Raw genomic sequence first — 26,409 nt, forward strand, 5'->3', positions numbered from 1 at the left:
ATCATTACCCTTTGATTTCAACCAGACCACTTAACTAACTCTGGTTTTTTGTTATTTGTAGCATTTAATTTTACTTTTACCGTGACCTGAAGATGCTGTGAATATTGTAGACAGCGAAACCGGTCGTCAGTTGTAAAATAAATTGTTTGTGAGAACGTCTCTCTTTTCTTTACTACAATAATATAAATTTAATTTACGCCGCGACCCACCTAAAATTCGCCCGCGACCCACTAGTGGGTCGCGATCCACCGGTTGGGAAACGCTGGTCTATCGTCTCCTTTAAGTATCTACAAACCCATAACATTTTAAGTTGAAGCGTGTTTTTCAAATCAGTAAACAAAACGTTGTTAAAGAAGAATATTTATTTTGGACATTTGTGTTCGAGAATTTGATCTGTGCACTATGTCTGCTTGAGTTTTCAATGACGAGGTACGTTCTTACAAAAAAGTGAGTAATATAACGTCAGAACAAGCAGCCCAAATTGTAGGTTTAATTGAAGATGGACGATCGCAGCAATATTTTGCTGAGTTATGGGAATCCACCAATCCAGCGTTTCCAGTACTTTAAGAAGGTGTAGAGAAAGTGAAGGATACACAAGACCAGTTTCAGGACTTGCCAGGTGCTCGAACCCTGCAGATAAACGTTATTTACATCTGCAGACTTTGGTTACACATCATGTTAAAGCTAGACAATTTCGAAATGATCTTAAGACAGCCTGTGGTCCATAATGTTCGGTTCGTAAAGTGTCAATTCGGTTAGAAACAGATTAAGGAAATTTGGAGTCAGAGCCAGAATTCCTGCTACTGCTCCACTGTGAAAGAGGTTACATCATATGGCACGTTTAGGTTTTGCACCAGAACATGTCGATTGGGCTATTAACGACTGGGATAATATTCTTTTTATTGATGAGTTAAGATTTGCACTTTGTGGATCCGACAGTGCCAAGTGTCTGTCGGATTCATAAAGAGCAAACCTTGACTTGTAAAAAGAATATTTAGTCCAGTCGTTAATATCCCAATCGATATGTTCTGGTGCAAAACTTAAACGAGCTATGTGCACTCGTTAACGGTGGAGCAGTAGCAGGCATTCTCAAGCCCTTCTTCTCCACTGGGCAAGGCGGATCCAGGGAGGGGGCCATGGTCCCTCTGAGAATTTAAAGAAATATAAATTTAAATATTTTCAGTTTAAATGTTTTTAGTTTCAATCACATATATATGTACAAAACAGGGAATAAATATGTTTTCTAGACTAGAGTTAGACAGAAGCAGCAACAGAAGCTTTTAGAATGACATAGGATGTTTTGTAAATAAAAATTTTGATAATTTTACAAAGTGCCAATTGTTAGAATGACCTTGGCAGCCACCAAAATCGTATCAATTCCATATTCTGTACACACAAAGAATAAAAAAGAAATGAAGCGTTACTTGGATGACCATCACTTAGAACAAAGTAGTTGGTTGGTACTTTCTCACAGTCAAAAGGGACTGTTTTACAAGTATTGCAATTTATTTTTCTAATGAAAAATATGGTCACAATAAAGGGATAACAGCCCAAAGCCTTGTCATGAAACCTTTAATATCTCTCGCAAAACTCACAGGCAAAACGGAGCCATACAAACCCATAAAAAACATTATACCACAAGAAGTGCGTTCAGGTTGGGCTGGATTTTCTACAGAGTTATCGCAACCCGCAAAAGTCAGTCATTAACCAGATAGACTCTAAACAGAGACTCAGAGGTCTAAACAGATACATGTAAATAGTGAAACACTACGACCAATAGTAGAGCCTTCTTAGGTCGACAAAATATTCCTCTAAGAGGCCATCCTGATGATGGCCTCCTGCTTCTGGACGAAGATGCTGGAGCTAGAAATGAGGGGAACTGTTAAGGTTTAAAATCGCAATCAGGAGACAAGACTCTTACACAACACCTATCCACAGCATCTTTTCGAGCAACATACATTAGTAGCACCAGTCAAAATAAATTGATAACTTGTTGTGGTGAAGAAATAATTCAATAAAATAATGAATCAGGTTCAAAGTGCAAATTAGTACTCTGCCATATTTGACGAAAGGACCGACATATCCCATGTGGAACAACTTTCTCTAAATTTGAGATACATACACAATAACAGCATTCGTGAAGACTTTGACGTTCATTGACCCTTATGAGAACATAAAAATAATTAGTGAAAATCAAGAAATAGTGGAAGAACAAGGTCTGACAGGAGAAGCATTGGGAAAAACAGTATTAAACTTGTTGAAAGAACTTCACTTGGATTCGAAGGAATGTGTAGGAATCGCTACTGACTTACCTAATACTGTAATAACGATAAGTTTTGAATGACTTTATGCCACTCAAAAGTATGTGAAAAGTGCCTTAAAACTCACCATTGTAACCCTATTTTTTTTAAATTACCCCCAGACCCCCGATACTCTCCCCAAAATAAGTTCATGGCCCCTCCCGAAAATCGGTCCTGGATCCGCCCTTGCCACTGGGCACATTGGGCACGTGTTAAGGACCCCGCGATCGATTGCAGTCCCAAAGATTAATAATTTTTGAACTTAATCCCCATAATTGATACCCTAGGCGTTCATCTAAAACAGAGATTAAGTTCGTATAAGAACACTAGCCAACGCTTTAGATTAAATTTTCGCTTGAAAACTTTGAATTTCGAAGAGTTGAGACAAAGTTACAAATAATTTGCTGAAATTTACTATGAAGGGGTAAACGAGAAAGAGTTAGAAATGGAATGTCTGCCGTTAACAGAATACCTGAAACTTAATCAAAGTAAAAAATGAAGCAATTAATAATATTCTGGAAATATATCATCCTTTAACCCTCGTAAGGTTGTGCTTAGATTCTTATATAAACAACGGTGCGGGGCACGGTTATTAGACTTTACTACGGTTGTCTTGGCCGACGGTGGTGGGGAGACTTATATTTTTGAGTGTACGTCACAAGAATACACAATCCCATATTTTCAAATGATTTTCGATCATTGAATGTGTGTTATTGTGTATATATGTGTATTATTTGTGTTATTATTAAATAATAAGACAAATAATACACATTTTACCTTATACCGGGTGGTGAATCGTAAAACGGGTCATAGAAAACTCAATGTAAAATTCTAAATTGTTGAATTCCTGCTTCCCTAATTATTTTACATCAAAAGTCATGAGAGAATACTTGTAGAGAATTAAAATCTGTATTAGAATCAAAAGTTAAAATTGTTCTACGACTTAAATGCATTCCAAAATTTTGAAAAATATGATACATTTGCCACAATAGGTATGCGTGTAAAAGTTAGGCCACACGTTACTATTTAACTAACAGTGCTCACACCATTGACTGAATAAAAAATCTTTATTATTAATACTTTCTCCGCAACTGAGGGTATCTTATCAACTGTATTGTTTTTAAACAATAATTGATAAAATAAAAATATTGACAGTTCAAAAATGTGAACATTATTGCATTGTGTGTGGCCTAATTTTGGGCTGGAAAACTGAAATGTATTACATTTTTACAAAATTTTGGAATATGTTTAATTCGTAGACCAATTTTAACAGTTGTTTTCAATACAGATTTAAATCCTCTCTCTACAAATAGTTTCTAATGTTTTTTTATGTAAAATAATTAAAGAAGCTGGAATTCAAACAGTTTATAGAATTTTACATTGAGTTAAGCAAAATTTTGACGCATGTCAAAATTCTCAATGTGTTTTAATTGTATTCATTTTTTTTTTTTCGAATCCTGAAAAAACTAATTTTGAAAAATTTAAACTCAGAATGAAAGACTACATTATTACCGAGGGCCGAAAGTCCCTGAAAACTTCTATAATGTTTATTTTAATAAGTTACAGGGCTGAACATAAAAAAGAAGTGTGATATTTAATTTCAAATATTTCATTCAATAGAAACTGCTTGTTTATTCTAAGGTGCTTTCCGCCATCGGTAATAATGTAATCTTTCATCCTGCATTTAAATTTTTCTAAAATATTTATTAGTTTTCTCAGGATTCGAAAAAAATCATATTACGATTCAAATGACAGTACACTGGTGACGTAATCGCACCCTTAATGTTCATTGGTTAGTCGATCTGGGCAACCGTATTAATGTCTAAGAACCGTGGGTGCGGGGTGCATTTGCACCTCATCTGTATATCCATTTTTTTTATGTGAACGCTGGGGAAATTAAATTGAAAGATAATTAGGAGTTATTTATTATTGTATGAAACATAATTTTACAAAAATAGTACTCGTTTCTTTTTAATAAAATATTATCGTTGCAAGACAAACACATGAAATTTTTCACAGAATGAGCAACACAAAGTTTTTACACACAATACAGTTATGCCGGGACTTTCGGTCTTTTTTCTCTGACATAAGTAACACCAACCTTGTCCCGTAGCTCTGTTAGCTCCAGGTGGAACATCAGAGACGTCCAATTCAGGATGACATTTTCATCATTTACACCCTACAGTCATTTTTCCAAAAAAGCACGTAAACGCAAAGAGTTTTAAATGCTGTAATGGGTGGAATACGTTTAGAATTGAATTTAATACGAATAAAAAATGGACAAAAATCAAAAAAATTTATTAAAAAAAAATACGTGAGAAAAACGAGGTCTGCAGTTGCACCCCGCACCGCCTTCGAGGGTTAAAAGAGAACAAAATTGAAAACATCTTTCCTAATGTAGAAATGGCACTGAGAATCTTTTTAAGCATGATGGTAACAAACTGCAGTGGGGAACGCTCCTTCTCCAAATTAAAACGAATAAAAAATGAATTAAGGAGTACAATGCTTCAAGAGGGACTAACAGTTTGTCGCTAATGTTGATAGAATGTGATATGCTCGAAAACATAGATTTTGAAGATGTAATTAACGATTTTACTAAACTCAAATCTAGAAGGGTGCCTCTTCAATCCGCATAGATAGGTACTTATAAGGACTAATCGTGGATGCTAATTCCTGGAACTGGTTTTCTTGTGTATCCCGCACTTTCTCTATACTTTCTTAATGTACTTAAAACGCTGGATTGGTGAATCCTCATGACATCAGCAAGATATTGCTGCGATCGTCCATCTTCAATTAAAGCTACAATTTGAGCTGCTTGTTCTGACGTTATATTACTCATTTTTTGTAAGAACGCGCCTTCTCATTAAACACTCAAGCAGATATAGTGCACAGATCAAATTCTCGAACACAACTATTCAAAGTATGTAATATTCTATTTTAACAACGTCTTGTTTATTGTTTTTTTTTCTTAAAAAACACGCTTTAACTTAAAATTATATGGGTTTGTAGATACCTAAAGAAGACGAGAAACAAGTATTACAACATTCTGCTAAAAATTAAAAAATATTTTTAAACCTTTTCTCTGTTTCAAAAATTATGCGATACTTTTTGTGATTAGTGTATTTACTTTTTGATCAAATCAGTCGGACCATGCTTGTCCCGTCGAGTATCCACCACTAGTGTTGGTGGTGGATATTTTAGTAAGTTGGCTAATTTCGTTGGAAATAACGTTATTTCACGTTGAGTTGATTCCTGTCTTTAGTTTTTATTTTTTTCTATTATATATTTTATATTTCTCAAGCCGTGCCACACCACGTTCCGTGGATCCCAACTGTATAGTGTGTAGTGGAAGGCATTTTGAGTTTTTTAGTTCGAAAAACTTTACATAATTTAGATATGCAGGGTGTTTGGCAAAGAATGCGCCATAGCTTAACCTCAGGTCCCTGAGGTTAAAATAGGCCGATTTAAGCTAACTTACCTTAGTTCAAAGTTTATAATAACCAAGATACAGGATGTCAAAGTTAAACTTTTTTTTTAATTATTATTGAATATTTCTGACAGGAATGAGATAACAACATGACATTTAGTATGTGGGTTTTTTTTGGGTCGAGAAAACTAAATTCCCTACCAAAAATTATGTATTGCCCAGAGAGCGCCACATACGCCTTTCAGCACTCATTTATTACGTTCAATTTTTTTTATCCCTCACTCTGTATACTTTTGACATTAAAATTTTTATTTCCTATTAGTTTTGCTTAAAAAAGGTATACTTCTTTTATCTCCCTAAACTCAACCGTTTTCGAGATAAACGCATTTTAAATCTGCGATACACCATAATTTTTAGCATAATATCATTGTAGTTACACCCGAAAAATAACTTAAAACCATAATAATTGTGTCAGTTCTCAAATTTATGTAATGGCATCGCAAATTCCATTTGAAGAAATTTGCGATACATTTTTAGATAATTTTATGGTTTTAAGTTATTTTTCTGGTGTAACTACAATGATATTATGCTAAAAATTATGTTGCACCGCAGATTTAAAATGCGTTTATCTCGTAAACGGTTGAGTTGAGGGATATGAAAGAGGTATACCTTTTTTAAGTAAAACTAATAGGAGAATAAAAATTTTAATGTCAAAATTATACAGAGTGAGGGATAAAAAAATTGAACGTATTAAATGAGTGCTGAAAGGCGTATGTGGCGCCCTCTGGGCAACACATAACTTTTGGTAGGGAATTTAGTTTTCTCGTCCCGAAAAACCCCCACATTGCAAATTTCGTGTTGATATCTCATGCATGTCAGGAAATATTCAATAATAAATAAAAAAAAGTTTAACTTTCACACCCTGTATCTCGGTTATTATAAACTTTGTACTAAGGTAAGTTAGCTTAAATCGGCCTATTTTAACCTCAGGAACCTGAGGTTAAGCTATGGCCCATTCTTTACCAAACACCCTGTATAGAGTCTAACAAATGGTCCAAAATTATTTATTAACTATTCTAAAGACGATTTTATTTGAACTCTACACACTTTTTAGTTTTTGGACTACGTTGCTAGCAATAGCCCTATATATTTTTTGACCTCGCCTTTATAGGCTATTGATTATGTATTTTAGAAAGGAACTACAACGTTAACGGGGTTTTATTGTTTCATAGAGTCAATGGAACTCTATATATTAAAAAACCGCGGAGTGCTACCATTTAAAGAAGTGCGTTTTTGAGAAAAGGGTGAATTAGTCCCTAGGCACAGGGCAAATTAGAGTGAGTTCTATTCACCTTTGGTACAAACACGTCTACAGAAAAATTGTTTCAGGTTAAATTTACTATCGAAATATCACATTTTAAAGTCAAAAATATTTTTTTTTACAAAAATATATTCAAAAGAAAAGCAAGAAAAAAACACGAAAGGTAGCATTTTTGTTTCTTGCCCTACAACTTTTTTTCACGGGGATATAGGTATAGGCATTACTTCATAGAAAAAAAACTTCCATCCTTCCTTTTTAAAATGGCGTTTGGTATAAGTCTATATAATTTACAGTTTCCAAAATATGATTTTTCAAATTTCGCCACTCACAACAATTTTGGGCGATTTTCCTTGTTACTTCGCAAACATTGTTCTGCAACTTTTTTTTACGCAGCTTTAGGTATATACAATGTTACGTTTAGTAGGAATCAAAGTCAATTACCTTTAAAATGGTCTATCGTATAAGGCTGTATGACTATTTTTAAGTAAGATATGGTTTTTCAAAATTTTATACTTTTAATGATTTTTGATATATTTTACGATTATTTTTAAATTTCTCATTATAACTTTTTATTGTATACTTAGGTATACACATTGTGCAATAAAAAGGAAAGCTTATTTTCTTTACTTTAAAATGGTGTATTGTAAAATATTCTAGCTCTATTTTTAAACAAGATATGCTTTTTCATAGTTTGACATATACACATGCAATAGGTCCCACTAAGTTGGAACCATATGGAAAACATTTTATTATTAACTTTATGAAAAAAATTATTCTTTATAAAATGCTCTGCATAGTGTAAAACCTAAGATGTAATCATCAGATATAAAATTTTATCAATAGTGTACGAGGTATGTTAAAAAATATGAATTTAGCTCAAGAGTAAAGTACCTTTATATTCCACAATATCGAAAAGTGTTATCAAGAAAAGTTATTTGGAATTAAAAATTATGTTACAATATCCAATTATATTCTTCTAATTGAAAAAATAAAAATTTAAATTTTTTCTCAAATTACGGATCCCCTTGGATATCCCACGGATATCTTGCTTAAAAATAGTCCTAGAGGTGATTGCAATACAACATTTTAAAGTAAAGAAAATAAGCTTTTTTATTCTAAAATGTATATACTTAAATGTACAAGAAAAAAAAGTCATAATGAGAAATTTAAAAAAATAATCATAAAAAATATCAAAAATCATTAAAAGTATAAAAGCTTGAAAAAGCATAACTTGTTTAAAAATAGTCGTACGACCTTACACAGTAGACAATTTTAAAGGCAATTGACTTCTCTTTTTACTAAATGTACCATTGCATATACCTAGAAATGCGTAGAAAAAAGTTACAGAACAATGTTTGCGAAATAATGGGGAAAATTTCTCAAAAATTCTGTGAGCGACAAATTTTGAAAAATTCTATTTTGGAAACTATAAATCCTAGAGTCTTCTACCAAACGTCATTTTAAAAAGAAAGGATGGAAGTAATTTTTCGCTGAAGCAATGCCTATACCTATATCCACGTGGAAAGAAATTATTGGGCTAAAAACAAAATTATTTTCTTTTGTGTTTTTTTATTGCTTTTCTTTTGAATGTATTTTTGTAAAAAAAATACTTTTGACTTAAAAATATGATATTTCGATAGTAAATTTATCCTGGAACAATTTTCCTTTAGAAGTATTTGTACCAAAAGTGAATGGAACTCACCCTAATTCACCCTGTGCCTAGGGACTAATTCACCCCTTTCTTAAAAACGCACCCATTTAAATGGTAGCACTCCGCGGTTTTTTCAAACATAGATGTTCGTTGACCATATGAGACAATAAAATCCTGTTAACGTTGTAGTTCCTTTTAGTTCTCTTATTTTGAACATAATCAATAGCCTATTATATTCATTCGTTATTAATTAGTATTCGGTTCGTGATAGGGTCCAAAGCTACTATTAAGGAGTTTTCTTTCCATTGCTTTTGTCAGCATCCACGTCTCACACCCATACAGCACCGGTCTAATCACTGTTTCATATATCCTGATTCTTGATGGTCGTGTCTGTTCGGCTCTTGCATTTAATAGATCTGTTTACTCCCTAAATTCTCCCTTTTATCTCTTCCGCGATATCGCCGTCTGCGTTGATTATCGGTCCGAGATATTTAAAATATCTCCACTCTTTCAAAGTTTTATCTATTGTTACATTTGCCCTATTCTATCTTGTATCTATTGTTGGCGATCATCATGGCAATCTTTATTTTATCTGCAGCAACGCGGAAAAGCTGCACAGATGTTCTGTTGGACCAGGTTGTTACATTCTGCAGCCAGGATGTTCTTCTTCATGGACCTCGCTTTCCAAATATCTTTCCTTGCAGGATGGCTTGTAAGAGGGCATATTTGGATTTATTTCGCATGTGTCCAAATTATTCCAACTTTCGAAATTTGATAGTGGTTAGTACCTCTCGGTTCTTCCCCATTCTTCTAAGGACCTCTAGGCGGTCACCACGATAAAAGCCTACATCCAAACTATGTACAACATTTTTCCCTTTACTGCATCCAACTTTTGCATTAACAATATAAAACTTGCAATTTTTAATGTCTTTGTATAGGCTTTGTAACATTACAAGTCGAAGCGTATTCCCGTAAAAAATAGCAAATTGGTCAAACTTATCTCTTGACTCTTATACACGGCAAATTTTCAATAGTTATATAAAAATTTTATACTAAAAAAACTTAACACACCTTATCCAATACAATAAAAACGTATTAAAGCATTTTAAGACCGCAACTGAATTAGCCGCAAAAGTACACATACTTTTACACAATTTCAATATAAAAATGTAATAAAATGTAATGAAAGAATATGAAGACAAAAATTTATAAAAAAATACCAATATTTTTTGACAAAATGCCTTGCTAGGAATATCTATCGAGATGGTTAACTTGTATAGGATTATTTCAGAAAAAAAAAATGATTTCATCGTATCTTACGTTTCACTTTATTTTATTTTAAAATGAATAGGGCACATGGGAAACAGTTGTCAGTGCATGACATTCACTAACACTTGATATTGACAGTACCTACTAGCAAAAAAGTGCATCTAATAGGGCTATGAAAAAAATAATTGAGAAGGGAGGAATAAGAACGGACCATGAGATAGTAAAAATGGTAAAAAGCTTAAAAGAGTGCGAGAATTTACATAAATCTGAAGGCTAAATTTTAGATGATATTAAAGCAGATCAAAAGCAGCATATTAAAAAAAACCAAAAAAATCATCTATAGGACCGTAATTGTAAAAAGCAAGCAAAAAGAAGATTTAAAAAATCAGAGGAGGAACTATTAGACAAATGGGAGATCAAAATATAAACAGCTATATGCGGAAGTGTAAATACAGCAAAAGTATGAAGACGAAAAAAAAATAAAAGCAGGAAAAATGCAGAATGAATATAAAATAACAACATGCATAAGAGCATGTATAATCATATTATTAGGACACTAATCAATGGGAAATAATATAATGGCTGTAGTCGAAATAAAAAATTGATTTATAATACTACTCGTCGCGATTATTGAAAAACTATTTTAAATTGTTGATCTAGTTTTCCTTTAATTATATTTCCATAAGTTTCTGTCTGGCTGTAAAAGTACGTGTACTTTGTGCTATAATAAAACTATTTCAGATTTGTTATCATGGCACCTACTTTAATGAAGAACCTATAGATACAAAATGTAAGCAGATGATACCCAATGTATGAAAAGAATCACCAACGTGCTAAATGTTTAAAGATATATTGAATGTTAGATAACTGTGTTTTAGTCATGATGATAAGTGCAGTAAAAATTATGTTCTTTTTACCTGACTAGAGAACCTGCACTACCATCAACTGGTGATCCACCTAGAAGGGAGGGGCCTGCGGAGATTGGTCGCATCTTAAAAATAAAAAATCATTCAATTTTTTGTACCAAATACCAAAATCAAATAATTTTTTGTTCACTTTATATTAATCAAATATTCCCTGGACAAAATTATGTCGGACACCTTTGTTTTTATAATTTTTAACATAGTAAATTACATATCAAATAATTTTCATCCATTAAACAGATCGTTGAAGGTATTTCTTATATCGGATCTTACACTATTATATAATTAAATTTTAACATTATTCTAACTTAATCGTCATAATTACTCTTCTCTTTATTAGTATCTGGCGTTATTTTCTTTATTTGATTTCTACATACGTTTCTATCTTGTTTCAGCCCTGTTCAATAGTACCATTTTATCCCTCCTATTTCTTACCCTCTCTCCTCATCCCTTACAGACAGATAATATACTTGGATTCGCGACAGGAGAAATCCCGCTCTCTCTCATCAGCCGTTCGACGGTGAACAAGTACCACTCACACGTGAGGGTGCAATCTCCTCGCCACGATATTTCGACGGATCAAGTCGGTACCGCTCATCTCTTGACGGTCCAGCCTTTCTTTTGGGCTGAAACGAACAATAGCAATACGTGCACGAACAGTAATTCGGGAGTGACGCCATACACGATTTCGCAACAGTCAAAACGCGAGGCACGTGGTACGGAAACAGTCATCTCGTATGTGACTGGCTTCAGTGTTCCGGACAAGGTTTCACAACTTGGTAAGACTTTATTATACATATAAATATTGTCTGTATAAAACCTTATATTTTATATTTCCACCTGAACCTAACAATTCTAACTACAGTCCACACCCTCTGAAAGTATATTCATACTCTCACATATGTACAAGTTATCGTACACATGTCTTGTGTAACCATCTCCCACCATCTCGTCTTTGATCTTTCTTTCCTACTCCTTTCAGGAGAGGAAGCTTAAAACAATAATATTTTGCGTACTGAACGATTCTCAATTGAATGATCAACCTGCTCTGATAATCTTAACTTATGGTCCCACATTTTAGTAACATTTATTAGTTGGTGCCATATCTCGAATTTCCCTAAGAAATTCCTTTTTAATTTTCATCTTTCGTCTAACCTCTAACCAGATAAAGATCTGGGACTTTTACAACATCTATATTGGAATAAAGAAGCTTATATTCTGGTAGACGACAAAGAAATAGACAAAATTTGCATTCGAAGAGGTGTCAGACAGGGTTGTGTGTTGTCTCCAACTTTGTTTAACGTTTACTCAGAAATCATTTTTACTGAAGCCTTGGAAGGGCAATGTGGCGTTCGAATCGGGGAGAAACTATTAATAACATCAGATATGAAAATGACACCGCGATCATGGCTGAAAGTATCGAAGATCTTCAATTCCTTATAGATCGAGTCAATAGATAATGCTCCAATAACGGACTTAACATAAATACAACAAAGACAAAGTACTTTGTACAACTTGTAGTTAGTAAAGTACAACTTGTAGTTAGTAAACAAGACGTCGGCCATAAGCAACTAATTGTCAGTAATGAACTGATAACCAAAGTTAACCATTGTAAATACCTAGGATAGATAAATGAGACAATAAATCCGGATGAAGAAATCAAAACTTGTATAGAAATTGCAAGAGGAGCATTTACGAAACTTAGATCTATTCTGAACAATTCTCAGCTGAACTTACAACTAAGAATAAGTTCCTAAAATGTTATGTGTATCCTGTATTACTATATGAATGTGAAACCTGGATCATGAAGGTTAACATTATGAACAAATTAGAAGCTTTCGAGATGTGGTCGTGGTCATATCGTAGAATGCTCAGAATATCATAGGTTAAACGCATTTCAAACAGAGAAGTCATAAAGAGAGCAGGTCAATGCGAAGGTGACTTAATGAAGATGATAAAATAACTTGAATATCTGGGGCATATAATGAGAGCTGGCAGATACAGGATACTGCAGTTAATACTCGATGGAAAGATCGACGGAAAAAGAGGAATTGGTAGGAAGAAATGTTCATGGATATTTCTTCTGGCATAAATGGACTGGCTTATCAGCAGATCAATTATTACATGCCGCGCAAGATTAAAGAACGATACAGGCAAATTGTCATGGAAGCTACTCACGCCTCAAATTTGGGCACCGTACTTAAAGAAGAAGAAGTCTAACCTAACACAACTCATCCACATAAGTATTCTCATCTGTACAATTTTTCCATCAGTTTCATTTCTTTTTGCCTGCTCCACATTCACTACAGTACATCAATATTTCATTCAGGAATATAATATTTCCATCTTCTTCTGTTCTGCGCTATCCAATTCTTTTGAGGTCGTCGGTCCATCGCGTTAAGGGCTTCTCCAGCTTAGGTTGTCTGTCTACATCGTCAACAAAATCACATGAAGCTGAGTGTTCATGATCCTTCAACTTCAATGCTTCTTTTCTTTCAAACTGGTAATTTATTTATTGCTCTAAGACCGGTTGAGCTATGAAAATGACATTTGGTCGGTTTTAATAGTCAGCTATTGCGCATTTTCTTGACATACATATACAAATTTTGTATGCATCATTTGCGCGCATACGGGTAATAGTCTGAATTTTTTTAAAGAAAAAAAAAATTATACGCCACTAAGATATTTCAAATTAAAAATTATTTTTAAATTCCACGTTTAAATTATGATAAAAAACCTCTCTTGTATTATTTTCATATGGAAAATGCAAAAATGCCGTTTTTATGCAAAAATATTCATCTTAGCGCGTATTTTTCATTTAATTATAGTTATTAAGGTACCAAGGGTATTATAAGGATAATAACGCTTGAGGTCAATGGGACCAAGAATAGGATATTACCTCCGAATTCTATCCTACTGCATGGATTTTAATGAAATTTTTGGCCTAGCCTCTACTTATCTCCTAATTTGAAGTCTACCCTATGCCGATGTGTGCTTTTATCTTGGGGTGGTTCCCACCCCTTCTTAGGGGTGGAAAAATTTTTTGGTTAAAATGACCACGGAATTCGCTAGAGAACCTAATTCTAAGCAAAAACTGTTCTATAATTTTTTTTTGAAAACTCAATACTTTTTGAGATATTCGTGGTTGAAAATTGTTTTTGCGAATACCTTAAAAACTATGCATCTAACTAAAAAAACTATATTGAACATTTTTGTAGGTTATAAAAAACAAAGAGACACTTGCCTATATAAATCTTCTAGTTATAACACAAAAAGAGATATGGTAGGTGAAAATAGTTTGTTTTTGATACATTCTCAAATTGGTGCATTCAACTTGAAATAACAGAGAAACTGTCGATTTTAGGTGTATAATGCTACTAATACCTTTTGTAGTGCTTGAAAAGAACTTTAAGGCTGATTCTCACTAGCATGCAAGGCAAGTGCTCGGCATGGGCAAAGCATCGGCTCGGCAAGATACATTTTACATAAAATCTTATGCACTTCACGGGATGCAATTCACACTATGCGTGCCAGGCACCGGCAAGCGACGTTCTTTTCGAAACAATCTTTGCCGAGCATGTGCCTTGCCGTTGCCGGTACGGTTCCTTGCACGTCTAATGAGAATCGGGCTTTAAAGTGAGCTATATTAAAAGTCCATTACATTATAAGTAAGCGAGATATGCTGCAAAAAAAAATTGATAACTAATGTATTTTAAGAAAAAATGAGAAGTAATTTTAACCCGCATCCACCAAAATGTAAATGCATCGTTTTCCTTCTATAATACCTTTTATTATAGTATTAGTTCTATGTTCAAAAAGTTGGACGGGTTTAAAATGAATGGTTTTTGAAAAAAGGATCAAATTGTAGAGCGCATTTTTAAAATTTCTTAAAAATTTTCCTTTTTCTCCATGTAACTTGAAAATGATAAAAGATATAGTAATGAAAAATAAAAAGGAAATTTTTATCTGAAAAGGCCCTACATTTTTGTGTGGTATCCCTGAAAAGGTTTTAATCTGAAAAGGCCCTACATCTTATTTTTTTCAAAAACCATTAATTTTAATCCAGTCCAACTTTTTGAACATAGAAATAACACTATAATAAAAAGTATTGTAGACTTTAATGGATGAGGGGTTAAATCCTACTTCTCATTTTTTCTTAAAATACATTAGTTATCAACTTTTTTGCAGATTGTCTCACTTAGTTTGAATGTAATCGACATTTAGTATTGCTCATTTTAAAGGTCTTTTCAAGCACTACAGAAGTTATTAGTATAATTATACACCTAAAATCGACAGTTTCTCTGTTATTTCAACTTGAATACACCGATTCCAGCATGCAGCAAAAAAACAAACTCTTCTTACCTATCATATCCCTCTTTGTATTTTAACTAGAAGATTTATGAAGGAACGAATCTCTTTGTTTTTTTATAACCTACAGATATTTCATATAGTTTTTTTGTTAGATGCATAGTTTTTAAGGTATTCGCAAAAATCCGTCCGAAAAGGTGCCATTTTCAATGAAAATGGCCAATTTTCAACCACGAATAACTCAAAAAGTATTGAGTTTTCAAAAAATAATTATAGAACAGTTTTTGCTTAAAATTAGGTTCTCTAGACTCTTCCGTGGCTGTTTTAATCAAAACATTTTTCACCCCCGAGAAGGGGTGGGAACCGCCCCCAAGATAAAAGCGCACATCGGCATAGGATAGACTTTGTTTCTTGAGCTATTCCCTTCTTATTGTAAAAATATCAAGTAAATCGATATAGTAGGATGGAATTCGGAGACAAATATCCTCATTGACTGCCCTAATGGTGTATAGACCGAGAGCCTTCGGCCCGAGGTATATACGTTGACCGAAAGCGTTATTATTATAATACACGTGGTGCCTTCAACGTTTAATGTCCGACTAAATTATTCTTTATATGCAAAAAATTTGAATGAATTTCGAATTAATTAGTTTTCAAATAAGTACATTTACCAGAAATAGTCGTAACGTAATTGTGGTAACCATAGTTTTACTGAGTTTTATTTGTCAACTTGACAGTATTTAACTCGTTATTTAAATTTAATAGGCCCTAGGGCGTTATTGTTCAATAACACGCCCTTGGGCGTTATATCGTACTTAATAGACTTCGAAATAATGTCATTATTTGTCAAATAATAAACCAGTCGGACATTAATACATTATCAAGAACTATCTAATACAATAATACTAAACTAGAACAATAACAGAAAATATCACTAATTAGATTTCAACCAGGCGCAAAGCTACAACAAATGTTCAAAATGACCTTCTTCAGTGGTGACAGAAGAATTTTATATTCCTCATTGAATTTTTCTAATGATAAAAATAGTACGCCACTGAGATATTTTACATTAAAAATCATTTTTGAATTGCTCGTATAATTTATGACAAAAAATATATCTTGCCTTTTTTCATATGAGGCGCCGTTTTTATACAAATAAATAAGACATCTTACAAAGGATTCTTACGTAAAAGCTTACAATGTATTCGAGGTAACGAGCGATCCAAAATTATTGGGATCAAAGCTAGCCGTGCAAAAAATTACGTATGTCCTCTTTGAATCTGAATTTATATCATTGGTTTATCAATTAATTTTGATTAACATTATAAAACATAAAAAATCAGTCAAAACCTTTAACACAGAACTTTAATCAAAAATAAAAAGAATTAACAACATTATAAGTAACAATAATAAATAAAATCAAACAACCAACATCTCTACATAACCTAACTTTTCTTGAAGTTGACGTACACTGCAAAGTTGACGTAAACTGGTAAATATATCTGAATTAAGAATAGACATGCACTGTATAGCTATCTCTGTCGTTCAGAGCCACCTATGGTGACAATAATTTTGGATCACACGTTAGTTTCCATATGGGTAGAAACTTATTTCAAATATGTATTTTGTAAATGTTAAGATGTTTTATTTTTTTTTTAACGGCGCCTCATATGAGAAAGATAATAAGGATTTTTTGTCGTAAACTGAACGAGGAATTCAAAAATGATTTTTAATGTGAAATATCTCAGTGGCGTACTATTTTTCTAATTTTAAAAAAGTCAGACCATCATTCTCACGCGCGCCAATGAGGATTATAAAATTCTTCTGTCACCTCTGAAGGAGGTCATTTTGAACATTTGTTGTAGCTTTGCGCTATTAATGAAATAAAAAAATACGCGCTAAGATGTTTTTTTTATAAAAACGAGACGAGTTAGGTTTTTTATCATAAATTAAACGTGAAATTTAAAAATAATTTTTAATTCGAAATATCTCAGTGGCGTACTACTTTTTTCTTAAAAAAATCAGACCATTACCAATATGAGCGCCAAGGATAACTACAAAATTATTATTTGTATGTAAAAAAATGCGCAATAACTAAGTACCTCTTAAAACTCACTAAATTTCAATTTCATAGCTCAACCGGTCTTAGAGCAATAAGTAAATTGGCAGTTTGAAAGAAAAACATCCCCTATCTCGGAAACGAAACATTTGCGGATATTTGTTTATAGAGCAAACTGTTAATATTTTTACATGTGTAATTAACCCTTAAAGTTTGTCATACTTATTTAGAAATACCCTGTATATTAACTGGTAAAATTTTTAGGATGACTCTGTAAGAAATAATTCTTTTTTTGAATATGTAGACTATTGTACTGTGAGATCATAAGAAATGTGGTATAATCAAATGTACATAGAAACTTCCAACTTACCCTTTCTGTTTGTGTAGCTGCGTTACACGTGGAACTTTCGCACGTGGTGGAAGCTGGTGCGGAATTGGCGTGGTAGTTGTCTTCTGCGAGCCGTACCATCTGTTCTTGAAGATTTTGCACCGTCTTCTCCCTATCCTCCAGTTGGCCTTGCAGGAATAGCACTTGCCTCCGTAGCTCAGCCAGTTCTGATATCACTTTCGCTTCGTTTTGGCCGCTGCCGTCATCGCTCACGTCATTGTCGGGACACAGACTGTTGAAGATCCCATTCGTCAAGTGCTGACTTTCAAATGGGTTGTGAGTTTCTGACTGTAAATTATAAGGCACATTATGAATATTATTATTGTAATATATAATCAACTTATTCTTGAAATTGAAAGGCAATTTATGTTTCCTCTCGATTCAGAGGTGGTCCACCATCACCAGACAGCTGCTTCTGTCCCTAAACGTCTTTAGTGGGGCTACATGAACACTTCTGAATCGAAACGAAACCACACTGCGTATTTAAGCTGAATTATAAAAATAACATATAATCCACTTTTCTGGAATCCACTTATAAATCCAGATTATAATCAACTTATTTTTCTTTGTTTTCTGTTCTTGGGTTTTTAACCTTTAGACATGTAATTATACACATTGTGTTCCAACGAAAATTTGACCCTCCCAGAAACTCAGAAACCAAGAGATTCTTCAGAATTAAAAAAACCCTCAATTTATACTGGTAGGGGGACAAATTTTCATGCAAAATTCATGTCCTCAAATGTAACCCCCTAGTGCCTCGTATCAACCCCCATTTTTTTTTAAATAGCAAGTGTGGTCGAGTGGCACATCATTTGAAAGGTATTGTTTTCTCTACACGACACTACTTTTTTTTAATTTGCGGAATAACTTTGAAGATAATTTTGGATATAACTAATTTATTGGTTGAACATCATTAATAAAAAAAACTTACAATTTCATCAAATTAACCAATTAAATGTTCGAATAACCTCCTCTGACCTCCATACAACAATACAGTCTATTTTCAAAGCCTCTTCGTATATTTGCAAACACCTCATCATCACCATTCTCTTTGCCTTATCCCTATGCGGGGTCGGCTTCCCTAATTGCATTTCTCCACACAATTCTATCTTGGGTCATATCAATGTTAATCCCCTTTACCAACATGTCCTGCCTTATCGTCTCCCCCCAGGTCTTCTTTGGTCTTCCTCTCCTACTCCTTCCAGGAATCTGCACTTCAGCTATTCTTCGTATTGGGTGATTAACGTCTCGACGTTGAACATGACCAAACCATCTTAACCTATGCTCTCTCATTTTGGCATCAATTGGTGCCACACCTAGACTTTCCCTAATATACTCATTTCTAATTTTATTCTTCTTTGTCACTCCACTCATCCATCTAAGCAATCTCATTTCCGCCACATGCATTCGTTGTTCCTCTTTCTTTTTCACTGCCCTACATTCAGTTCCGTACATCATAGGCGGTCTTATGGCTGTTTTATAGAATTTTCCCTTCAGCTTCATTGGAATTTTTCTGTCACACAACACACCACTCGCTTCTTTCCACTTCATCCATCCAGCCCTAATTCTACTGCATGCATCTCCATCTATGTCTCCATTACTTTGTAATACCCAGGTACTTAAAACTATTGCTTTTTACAATCAGTTCACCATCCAACGATAGCATTTTATTTGTAGTAACTCCATCTTTAAATGAACATTCCAAATACTCTGTTTTTGTCCTACTAAGTTTTAAACCTTTTTCCTCCAGAGCTTACCTCCACTGTTCCAGTTTTTGTTCTAAGTCTCTTTCACTATTTCCTACTAACACGACATCATCAGCATACATTAAGCATCATGGAATGTTACCCTGTAGTTTCGCTGTTATCTGGTCCAAAACTAATGAGAATAAATACGGACTAAGCACAGAGCCTTGGTGCAATCCTACTTTCACATGAAATTTATCAGTCTCTCCCACACCTGTCCTAACACTAGTCGTTACTCCCTCATACATATCCCTCACAATCTTTACATATTCACCAGGGACTCCTTTCTTATTAAGTGCCCACCACAGAATGTCTCGAGGAACTCTATCATATGCTTTCTCAAGATCAATGAACACCTCAATATGATATATTGAGATTGGATATTCAACCAATAAGTTAGTTAAATCCAAAATTATATTCAGTTATTACGCAAATTAAACAAAATAGTGTTTCGTGTAGACACCTTGCTATTTAAGAAAAACTGGTGGTGGATGCGGGGTAGTAGGGGGTTACATTTGAGGGCATGAATTTTGCATGAAAATTCGTCCCCCTTCCAGTATAAATTTACGTGTTTTTTTTTATTTAGAAGAAACTCTTGGTTTCTGAGTTTCGGAGGGGGTCAAATTTTCAGTAAAAACGTAGATTAAAATTTACGCTTTCTAAACATAAATTCAAAGGTATAGGGTGATTCACACAAATCTTGCATGGTTCATCATTTTTATTTATAATGTAATACCTTTTATATTTTTATGTTTTTAGAAGCTACTGACCAACACATCCAAAAAATTGTGAATAATATAAGTTGAGATTTTTAAATTATGTATATTTTTCGTCAAGTATGTATGTTTATATACACACATCCAAACTTATTAGGAATCACCATGTATTTCAAAGTAATATTTATTTCTTTTGAAAAAACTTGTTATTGTTGCGAAGAATAAAGGTTTTTATTGAAAATAAACAAATCTATAAGACAATCAGATAGTACAGCTCGGTACGGTATAGGTAGTGTGACCAACTCCAATTCAGTCGAATCCGGGACAAGGCTGAAAAAAATACCTGAAATCCGGGACTTTTCAATGAAAATCGGTCCATTGTTTTTTTCAGAAGACGATAATTATAATATTTCTCGTTGTCCTTATGCCCAATAAGGACTTTGCTAGATGCAGAATGTCAGACTTTGCTGTCACCTATCTATCTGTTACACATTTCTTCCACGCCTTCCGGTCTCCTGCCATTTCCTTCATCTGTTGCACTGTTTCCCTCTCTTAATCCTGATTTCCTGGATTTGTTCCATCGACCCCTTTCTAGGTCTGTTCCATCCACCCCTTCATTTATCCCCCTGTCTTTTCGCATCTGTCACCTTCTTTACTAGTCTGTTCTCGTTTATTCCAGTTATATGTCCAAATCAATTCAGTTTTCTTTTTTCAATTTTTTTCTCTATTGCTTCCTGTCTTAGCACGTTTTTGATGTGTTCGTTCCTTTCCCTGTCCAGCTTCATCTTTCCAGCTATTTTGCTCAATTGCTTTATTTCTGCTGCATTTATGGCACTTTCATGTCTTTTATTTGTAGGTAACTCATGTCTCGCTTGTATATAGACGTGTTGGTACTGTGATTGTATACCTATATGTATTTTAGTTTCCTGGCTGATTTCCCTTTTTCCCAGTATCGTATTATTAATCTTGTAGCTTTCTTTGTCCCATTTGCAATTTCTAAGTCTAGCTTTCCATACAAAAACGAAAAAAAGTTGACCGTTATAGGTTTCGTAGAACTATAATACCACGATATAAAATGCACGCGTTTTGGATGTGCTGTTAGTATTATTACACCCTAGAAATTGTCGACTTTTTATCGTCCCACCAATTCAATTTGCTGTGAATTATTTGCAGAATAACGTATTCAAAATTTCAAAATAGAATTTTACCAAAACGTTGAAAATTCGGATGGCCCGGAAGACTTGTCCGGGACGCCGGGACACGACTTTTTATTTCGGGCCATGTCCCGGATTTTTCGGACTAGTTGGTCACACTAGTATTGGCTTGAGTTCCAATTGAACGAAAATAAATAAACTAACTTTTGCGTCCAAAAACAAGAAAATATGCGTCATATGAGGTTAAAAAACTTACAAAGGGGAAATATTATTGGTCTTGTGGAACAAGTAATGTTCTTAGAGGGACATAGCTGTAGAGCTAGGCGTAACACAGGGCGTTCTGTCCAAAATATATGCTAGGTAACAGGACTAAGAAAGCTCAAAAATAAAGCAAGGGAAAGTCGCTAAAAAGTAATAACGGCTCGCCACGATCTTTTAATTGTCCATTCAGCTGGAAGACACCCAACCATTTCTCACCTGCAGCTCCAAAGGCAGCTTTTGGAAGCTACAGGTGTAACTCTTTCAGTTAAAACGATAAGAAGAAGAGTTCGTGCCAAGAAGTATACAGCAGGAGACAGTTATGGGTTCCCGAGTTATCCAGGGAGCACAAGATTGATCACCTAAATTGGTGTCTTCACCACAAAAATTGGAACATTGGGAACTGACAAAAGTGCTATTTTCAGAAAAAGTCAGGATTTGTGTAAAATCAGATGACCCACGAAATCGTGTACTTAGAGGTCGAGGAAGACAAGCAAGAACGAAAACTGTCAGATCGGTTCACAAATATACAAGAAGAAGTGTAATGTTCTGGAGAGGAATTGTGATCCGCAAAAAAACTCATTTAATTTTCATCCAATCAACTTTAACTGCTCACAGTTATGTTGATAACCTGTAGTTAGGTTCTGGAGAGGTGCAACAGGAGAAAATTTAATTTTCTTACATGATAATGGACCTCCACATACCATTAGAGTGACTAGAGACATCATTGAAGCAAAAGGTATCCCTTGTTTGGAGTGGCCTGCTTGCTCACCCGAGCTTAACCCTATAGAAAATTTGTGGGATACGCTTAAAAGAAAAATTAGAGCTCGTCAGGATAATCTACAAAACACCTCACGGATAGAACAAGCTGCTCTTGAAGGATGGAGCAATCTACCACAACAAAATGTTGATAATTTGATTAGGAGCGTGCCCACGCAAACTGAAGCTTGCATAAGGACTAGAGGTGATAACACTGACTACAAAAAAAAAACAAAAAAAAATAAATAAAAACAATTTAAACATTATTCGTTTTACATTGAAATTTTTTATAAAACGACTAATTTCAATTTGTTTGTTAAATACTTTATTGTTTTATTTAATTGTTATGCATTTGTTATTAAATTGCTTTAAAATAAATTATGTTTGATTTCGTGTGTTCGTTTTTTTAAATTCGCACGAAATAATAAGAAATATCAGGTGATTCCATATAAGTTCGGTTGTGTGTATATAAAATTTTGAAATATCTAATACATCACACTTTAAATAACGATATATTTTTTAAATCAATCAATTTGATAAATGAAATATCAATATATTGGGTTTTATATTTTTTCTTGACAAACACATTATATTTTCAAAATATCACGTTGTATTATTCATAAAAGAGCCTATATAATACAGTTTGTTGAGATCAGGTGTTAAGGAACTTTTTAAAATATACAGGACGTTTAATTAAAATGAATTTAAATGAAGCTGGAGATGACATGCTTGAATTAGCAACAGCATTGGATATGGCGATTGTTAACACATTCTTTAAAAAGAGAGAAACTCAACTTATTACCTACAAAAGTGGACAACATCAATCCCAAATAGACTACTTCATGATACGGAAAGAACACATACGTGAATGCAAGGACTGCAAGGTAATAGTGAGTGAGACAGTAAGCCAACAACATAAGCTGCTTGTTCTGGACATCGAAGTAAAAAGCGAAACTAAACAAAAATATCGGAGAGGACCACAAAAAATCAAATGGTGGCTGCTGAAAGATGAGAAAGAAGGTCTATTCAGGAGAAGAATAGTAGAAAAAATATGGTGGAACATGAAAGGAAGCCCTAATACAATTTGGAGAAAAATGGCCAGTAGTATTAGAGAGACTGCTATTGAAATACTTGGGAAAACGTCAGGAAAAAAGTTTGAGGATAAAGAGACTTGGTGGTGGTCAAACGAAGTACAAGGAAAAATAAAAGAGAAGAGAAAATTATATAAAAAATGGCAAGAAACCAGATCCGACACAGATCTTCAAAACTATATGGTGGCGAAAAAGGAAGCGAAAGTAGCAGTAGCAAAAGCCAAAGCAGAAGCGTATTCAAACCTATATGATCAACTTGATACCAGGGAAGGCGAAACGAAGATATATAAAATAGCCAAACAGAGAGCAAGGAAAGCAAAAGATTTTAACCAGATTAGATGTATCCGTGATGAAAATAATAAAATACTAGTTCACGAAAGGGAAGTCAAAAAGAGATGGAGAAAGTACTTTGACAGCTTATTAAATGAAGAATTTGACAGACAGCCTGTAGAGTCAACGGAGACAGTAGCAGCAATGGTCACCAAAATAACCAACGAGGAAGTGGCTCAAGCGCTTCAAAAAATAAAGAAAGGAAAAGCGGTAGGACCAGATGATATTCCTGGGGAAGTATGGAGAGCATTGGGAGAGACAGGAACAAGGTGGCTAGCAGGTCTATTTAATAGAATTATGGAAGTCGGACAAATGCCAGACGAATGGAGAAGCAGTATACTGGTACCTGTTTACAAAAACAAGGGAGATATACAACAATGTACAAACTACAGGGCTATAAAACTGCTTAGCCACACCATGAAAATATGGGAAAGAGTAATTGACAGACGGATACGTGAAGAGACCGAAATATCCGAGAATCAATGTGGCTTTATGCAGGGTAGATCAACAACAGATGCAATTTTCATTATAAGGCAGTTGATGGAAAAATACAGGAGTAAAGAAACAAACGCTCATATGGTATTCATTGATCTTGAGAAAGCATATGATAGAGTTCCTCGAGAGATTCTGTGGTGGGCACTCAATAAGAAAGGAGTCCCTGGTGAATATGTAAAGATTGTGAGGGATATGTATGAGGGAGTAACGACTAGTGTTAGGACAGGTGTGGGAGAGACTGATAAATTTCATGTGAAAGTAGGATTGCACCAAGGCTCTGTGCTTAGTCCGTATTTATTCTCATTAGTTTTGGACCAGATAACAGCGAAACTACAGGGTAACATTCCATGGTGCTTAATGTATGCTGATGATGTCGTGTTAGTAGGAAATAGTGAAAGAGACTTAGAACAAAAACTGGAACAGTGGAGACAAGCTCTGGAGGAAAAAGGTTTAAAACTTAGTAGGACAAAAACAGAGTATTTGGAATGTTCATTTAAAGATGGAGCTACTACAAATAAAATGGTATCTTTGGATGGTGAAATGATTGTGAAAAGCAATAGTTTTAAGTACCTAGGATCGGTATTACAGAGTAATGGAGAAATAGATGGAGATGCATGCAGTAGAATTAGGGCTGGATGGATGAAGTGGAAAGAAGCGAGTGGTGTGTTGTGTGACAGAAAAATTCCAATGAAGCTGAAGGGAAAATTCTATAAAACAGCCATAAGACCGGCTATGATGTACGGAACTGAATGTTGGGCAGTGAAAAAGAAAGAGGAACAACGAATGCATGTGGCGGAAATGAGAATGCTTAGATGGATGAGTGGAGTGACAAAGAAGGATAAAATTAGAAATGAGTATATTAGGGGAAGTCTAGGTGTGGCACCAATTGATGCCAAAATGAGAGAGCATAGGTTAAGATGGTTCGGTCATGTTCAACGTCGAGACGTTAATCACCCAATACGAAGAATAGCTGAAGTGCAGATTCCTGGAAGGAGTAGGAGAGGAAGACCAAAGAAGACCTGGGGGGAGGCGATAAGGCAGGACATGTTGGTAAAGGGGATTAACATTGATATGACCCAAGACAGAATTGTGTGGAGAAATGCAATTAGGGAAGCCGACCCCGCATAGGGATAAGGCAAAGAGAATGATGATGACAGGACGTTTAATTAAAAATAATGATGACGAACTAAGCTATACTTGCGTGAATCACCTTGTACATTTAAATTTATATTTAAAAAGCGCATATTTGAATTTAAAAGTTGACTGGTACCAGCGTTTTTTATAATTTTCTCAGATAACACACAATTTTATTCCATAAGTAGTTTTCACACTGTATAATTTCAAAAATTTCATTCTGTATTATTCATACTAGACCCTACATGATAAAGTTCGTTGAAATGAGATTGTCAAGCAGCTTTTACAAATATAAAAATATACAGAGTGTTCCATTAAAAATAAAAATTATAGATTATGTTAGACTTGCGTGAATCACCCTTTACATTTAAATTTATGTTTGAAAAACATACATTTATATTAAGAGTTCTCATAAAAACGAGTCTCAGCGTTTTTATAATTATTTTAAAATAACACAAATTTTATTCCTTAACTGGTGTCCACCCTATATATTTTAAGAATAGCAAATTAAAATTTGTACAAAAATACAGTAGGTATACTGAATTCGCTCTATCGAGATTCACTTTGATACTGACGTTAGTAATTTCTTTTTTGGGAAATTCAGTTGTCAGATGTGACTGGAAATTACTACACAACCAACGCTCATAGCCAATATTATTAATAGTAAACAGACATAAAAATAACATAAACCTTACGCCAATACCTTATCAATAATTATTTATTTACACCATTATAATGTATTGATAACAAATGAGAAAATTATTTATTGTACAAAATAAAAATATTTTGTAGAAATAAACTCCACGAAATTTTATGAGATTAGTAGACACTCCCACTATTTCTAATAATTCTTCTTTTTTTAATGAAAGATTAAGTTGATTTTAGCAGTTAATAGTATGAGGTAGGAATTTTTGTGTTGTATGTTTCCTATTCCGAATGTGTCAAAGTGAATCTCGGTAGAGCGAATTCAGTATATCCGCCAACATCGACAGTACCGAATATAAAAAAATGTATTTATGAATTAATTTTTATACTACATATATTCAAAATGTGCACCATGACGTTGCAAAGAAGCTTCATA

The 26,409-nt window shown here is 34.0% G+C and overlaps 1 protein-coding gene across 11 annotated transcripts in view; it reads right to left on the reverse strand.

Moving 5' to 3' along the window:
- LOC126890038 (uncharacterized) overlaps positions 1–26,409 on the reverse strand; it is a 619,722-nt gene that overhangs the window by 44,839 nt on the left and 548,474 nt on the right. For 10 of the 11 annotated variants that reach the window (XM_050658857.1, XM_050658859.1, XM_050658856.1 and 7 more), the window contains 2 exons: positions 17,629–17,934; positions 10,886–10,959 (listed from right to left, as the gene is read on the reverse strand). In XM_050658857.1, the coding sequence (XP_050514814.1) occupies positions 10,886–10,959; positions 17,629–17,934 (380 nt within the window). The remainder of the gene's footprint in view (positions 1–10,885; positions 10,960–17,628; positions 17,935–26,409) is intronic. The other variant, XM_050658865.1, reaches the window with a different exon arrangement.

The sequence above is a fragment of the Diabrotica virgifera genome, chromosome 8, assembly GCF_917563875.1.
Source record: "Diabrotica virgifera virgifera chromosome 8, PGI_DIABVI_V3a".
Classification (NCBI taxonomy): Eukaryota; Metazoa; Arthropoda; class Insecta; order Coleoptera; family Chrysomelidae; genus Diabrotica; species Diabrotica virgifera.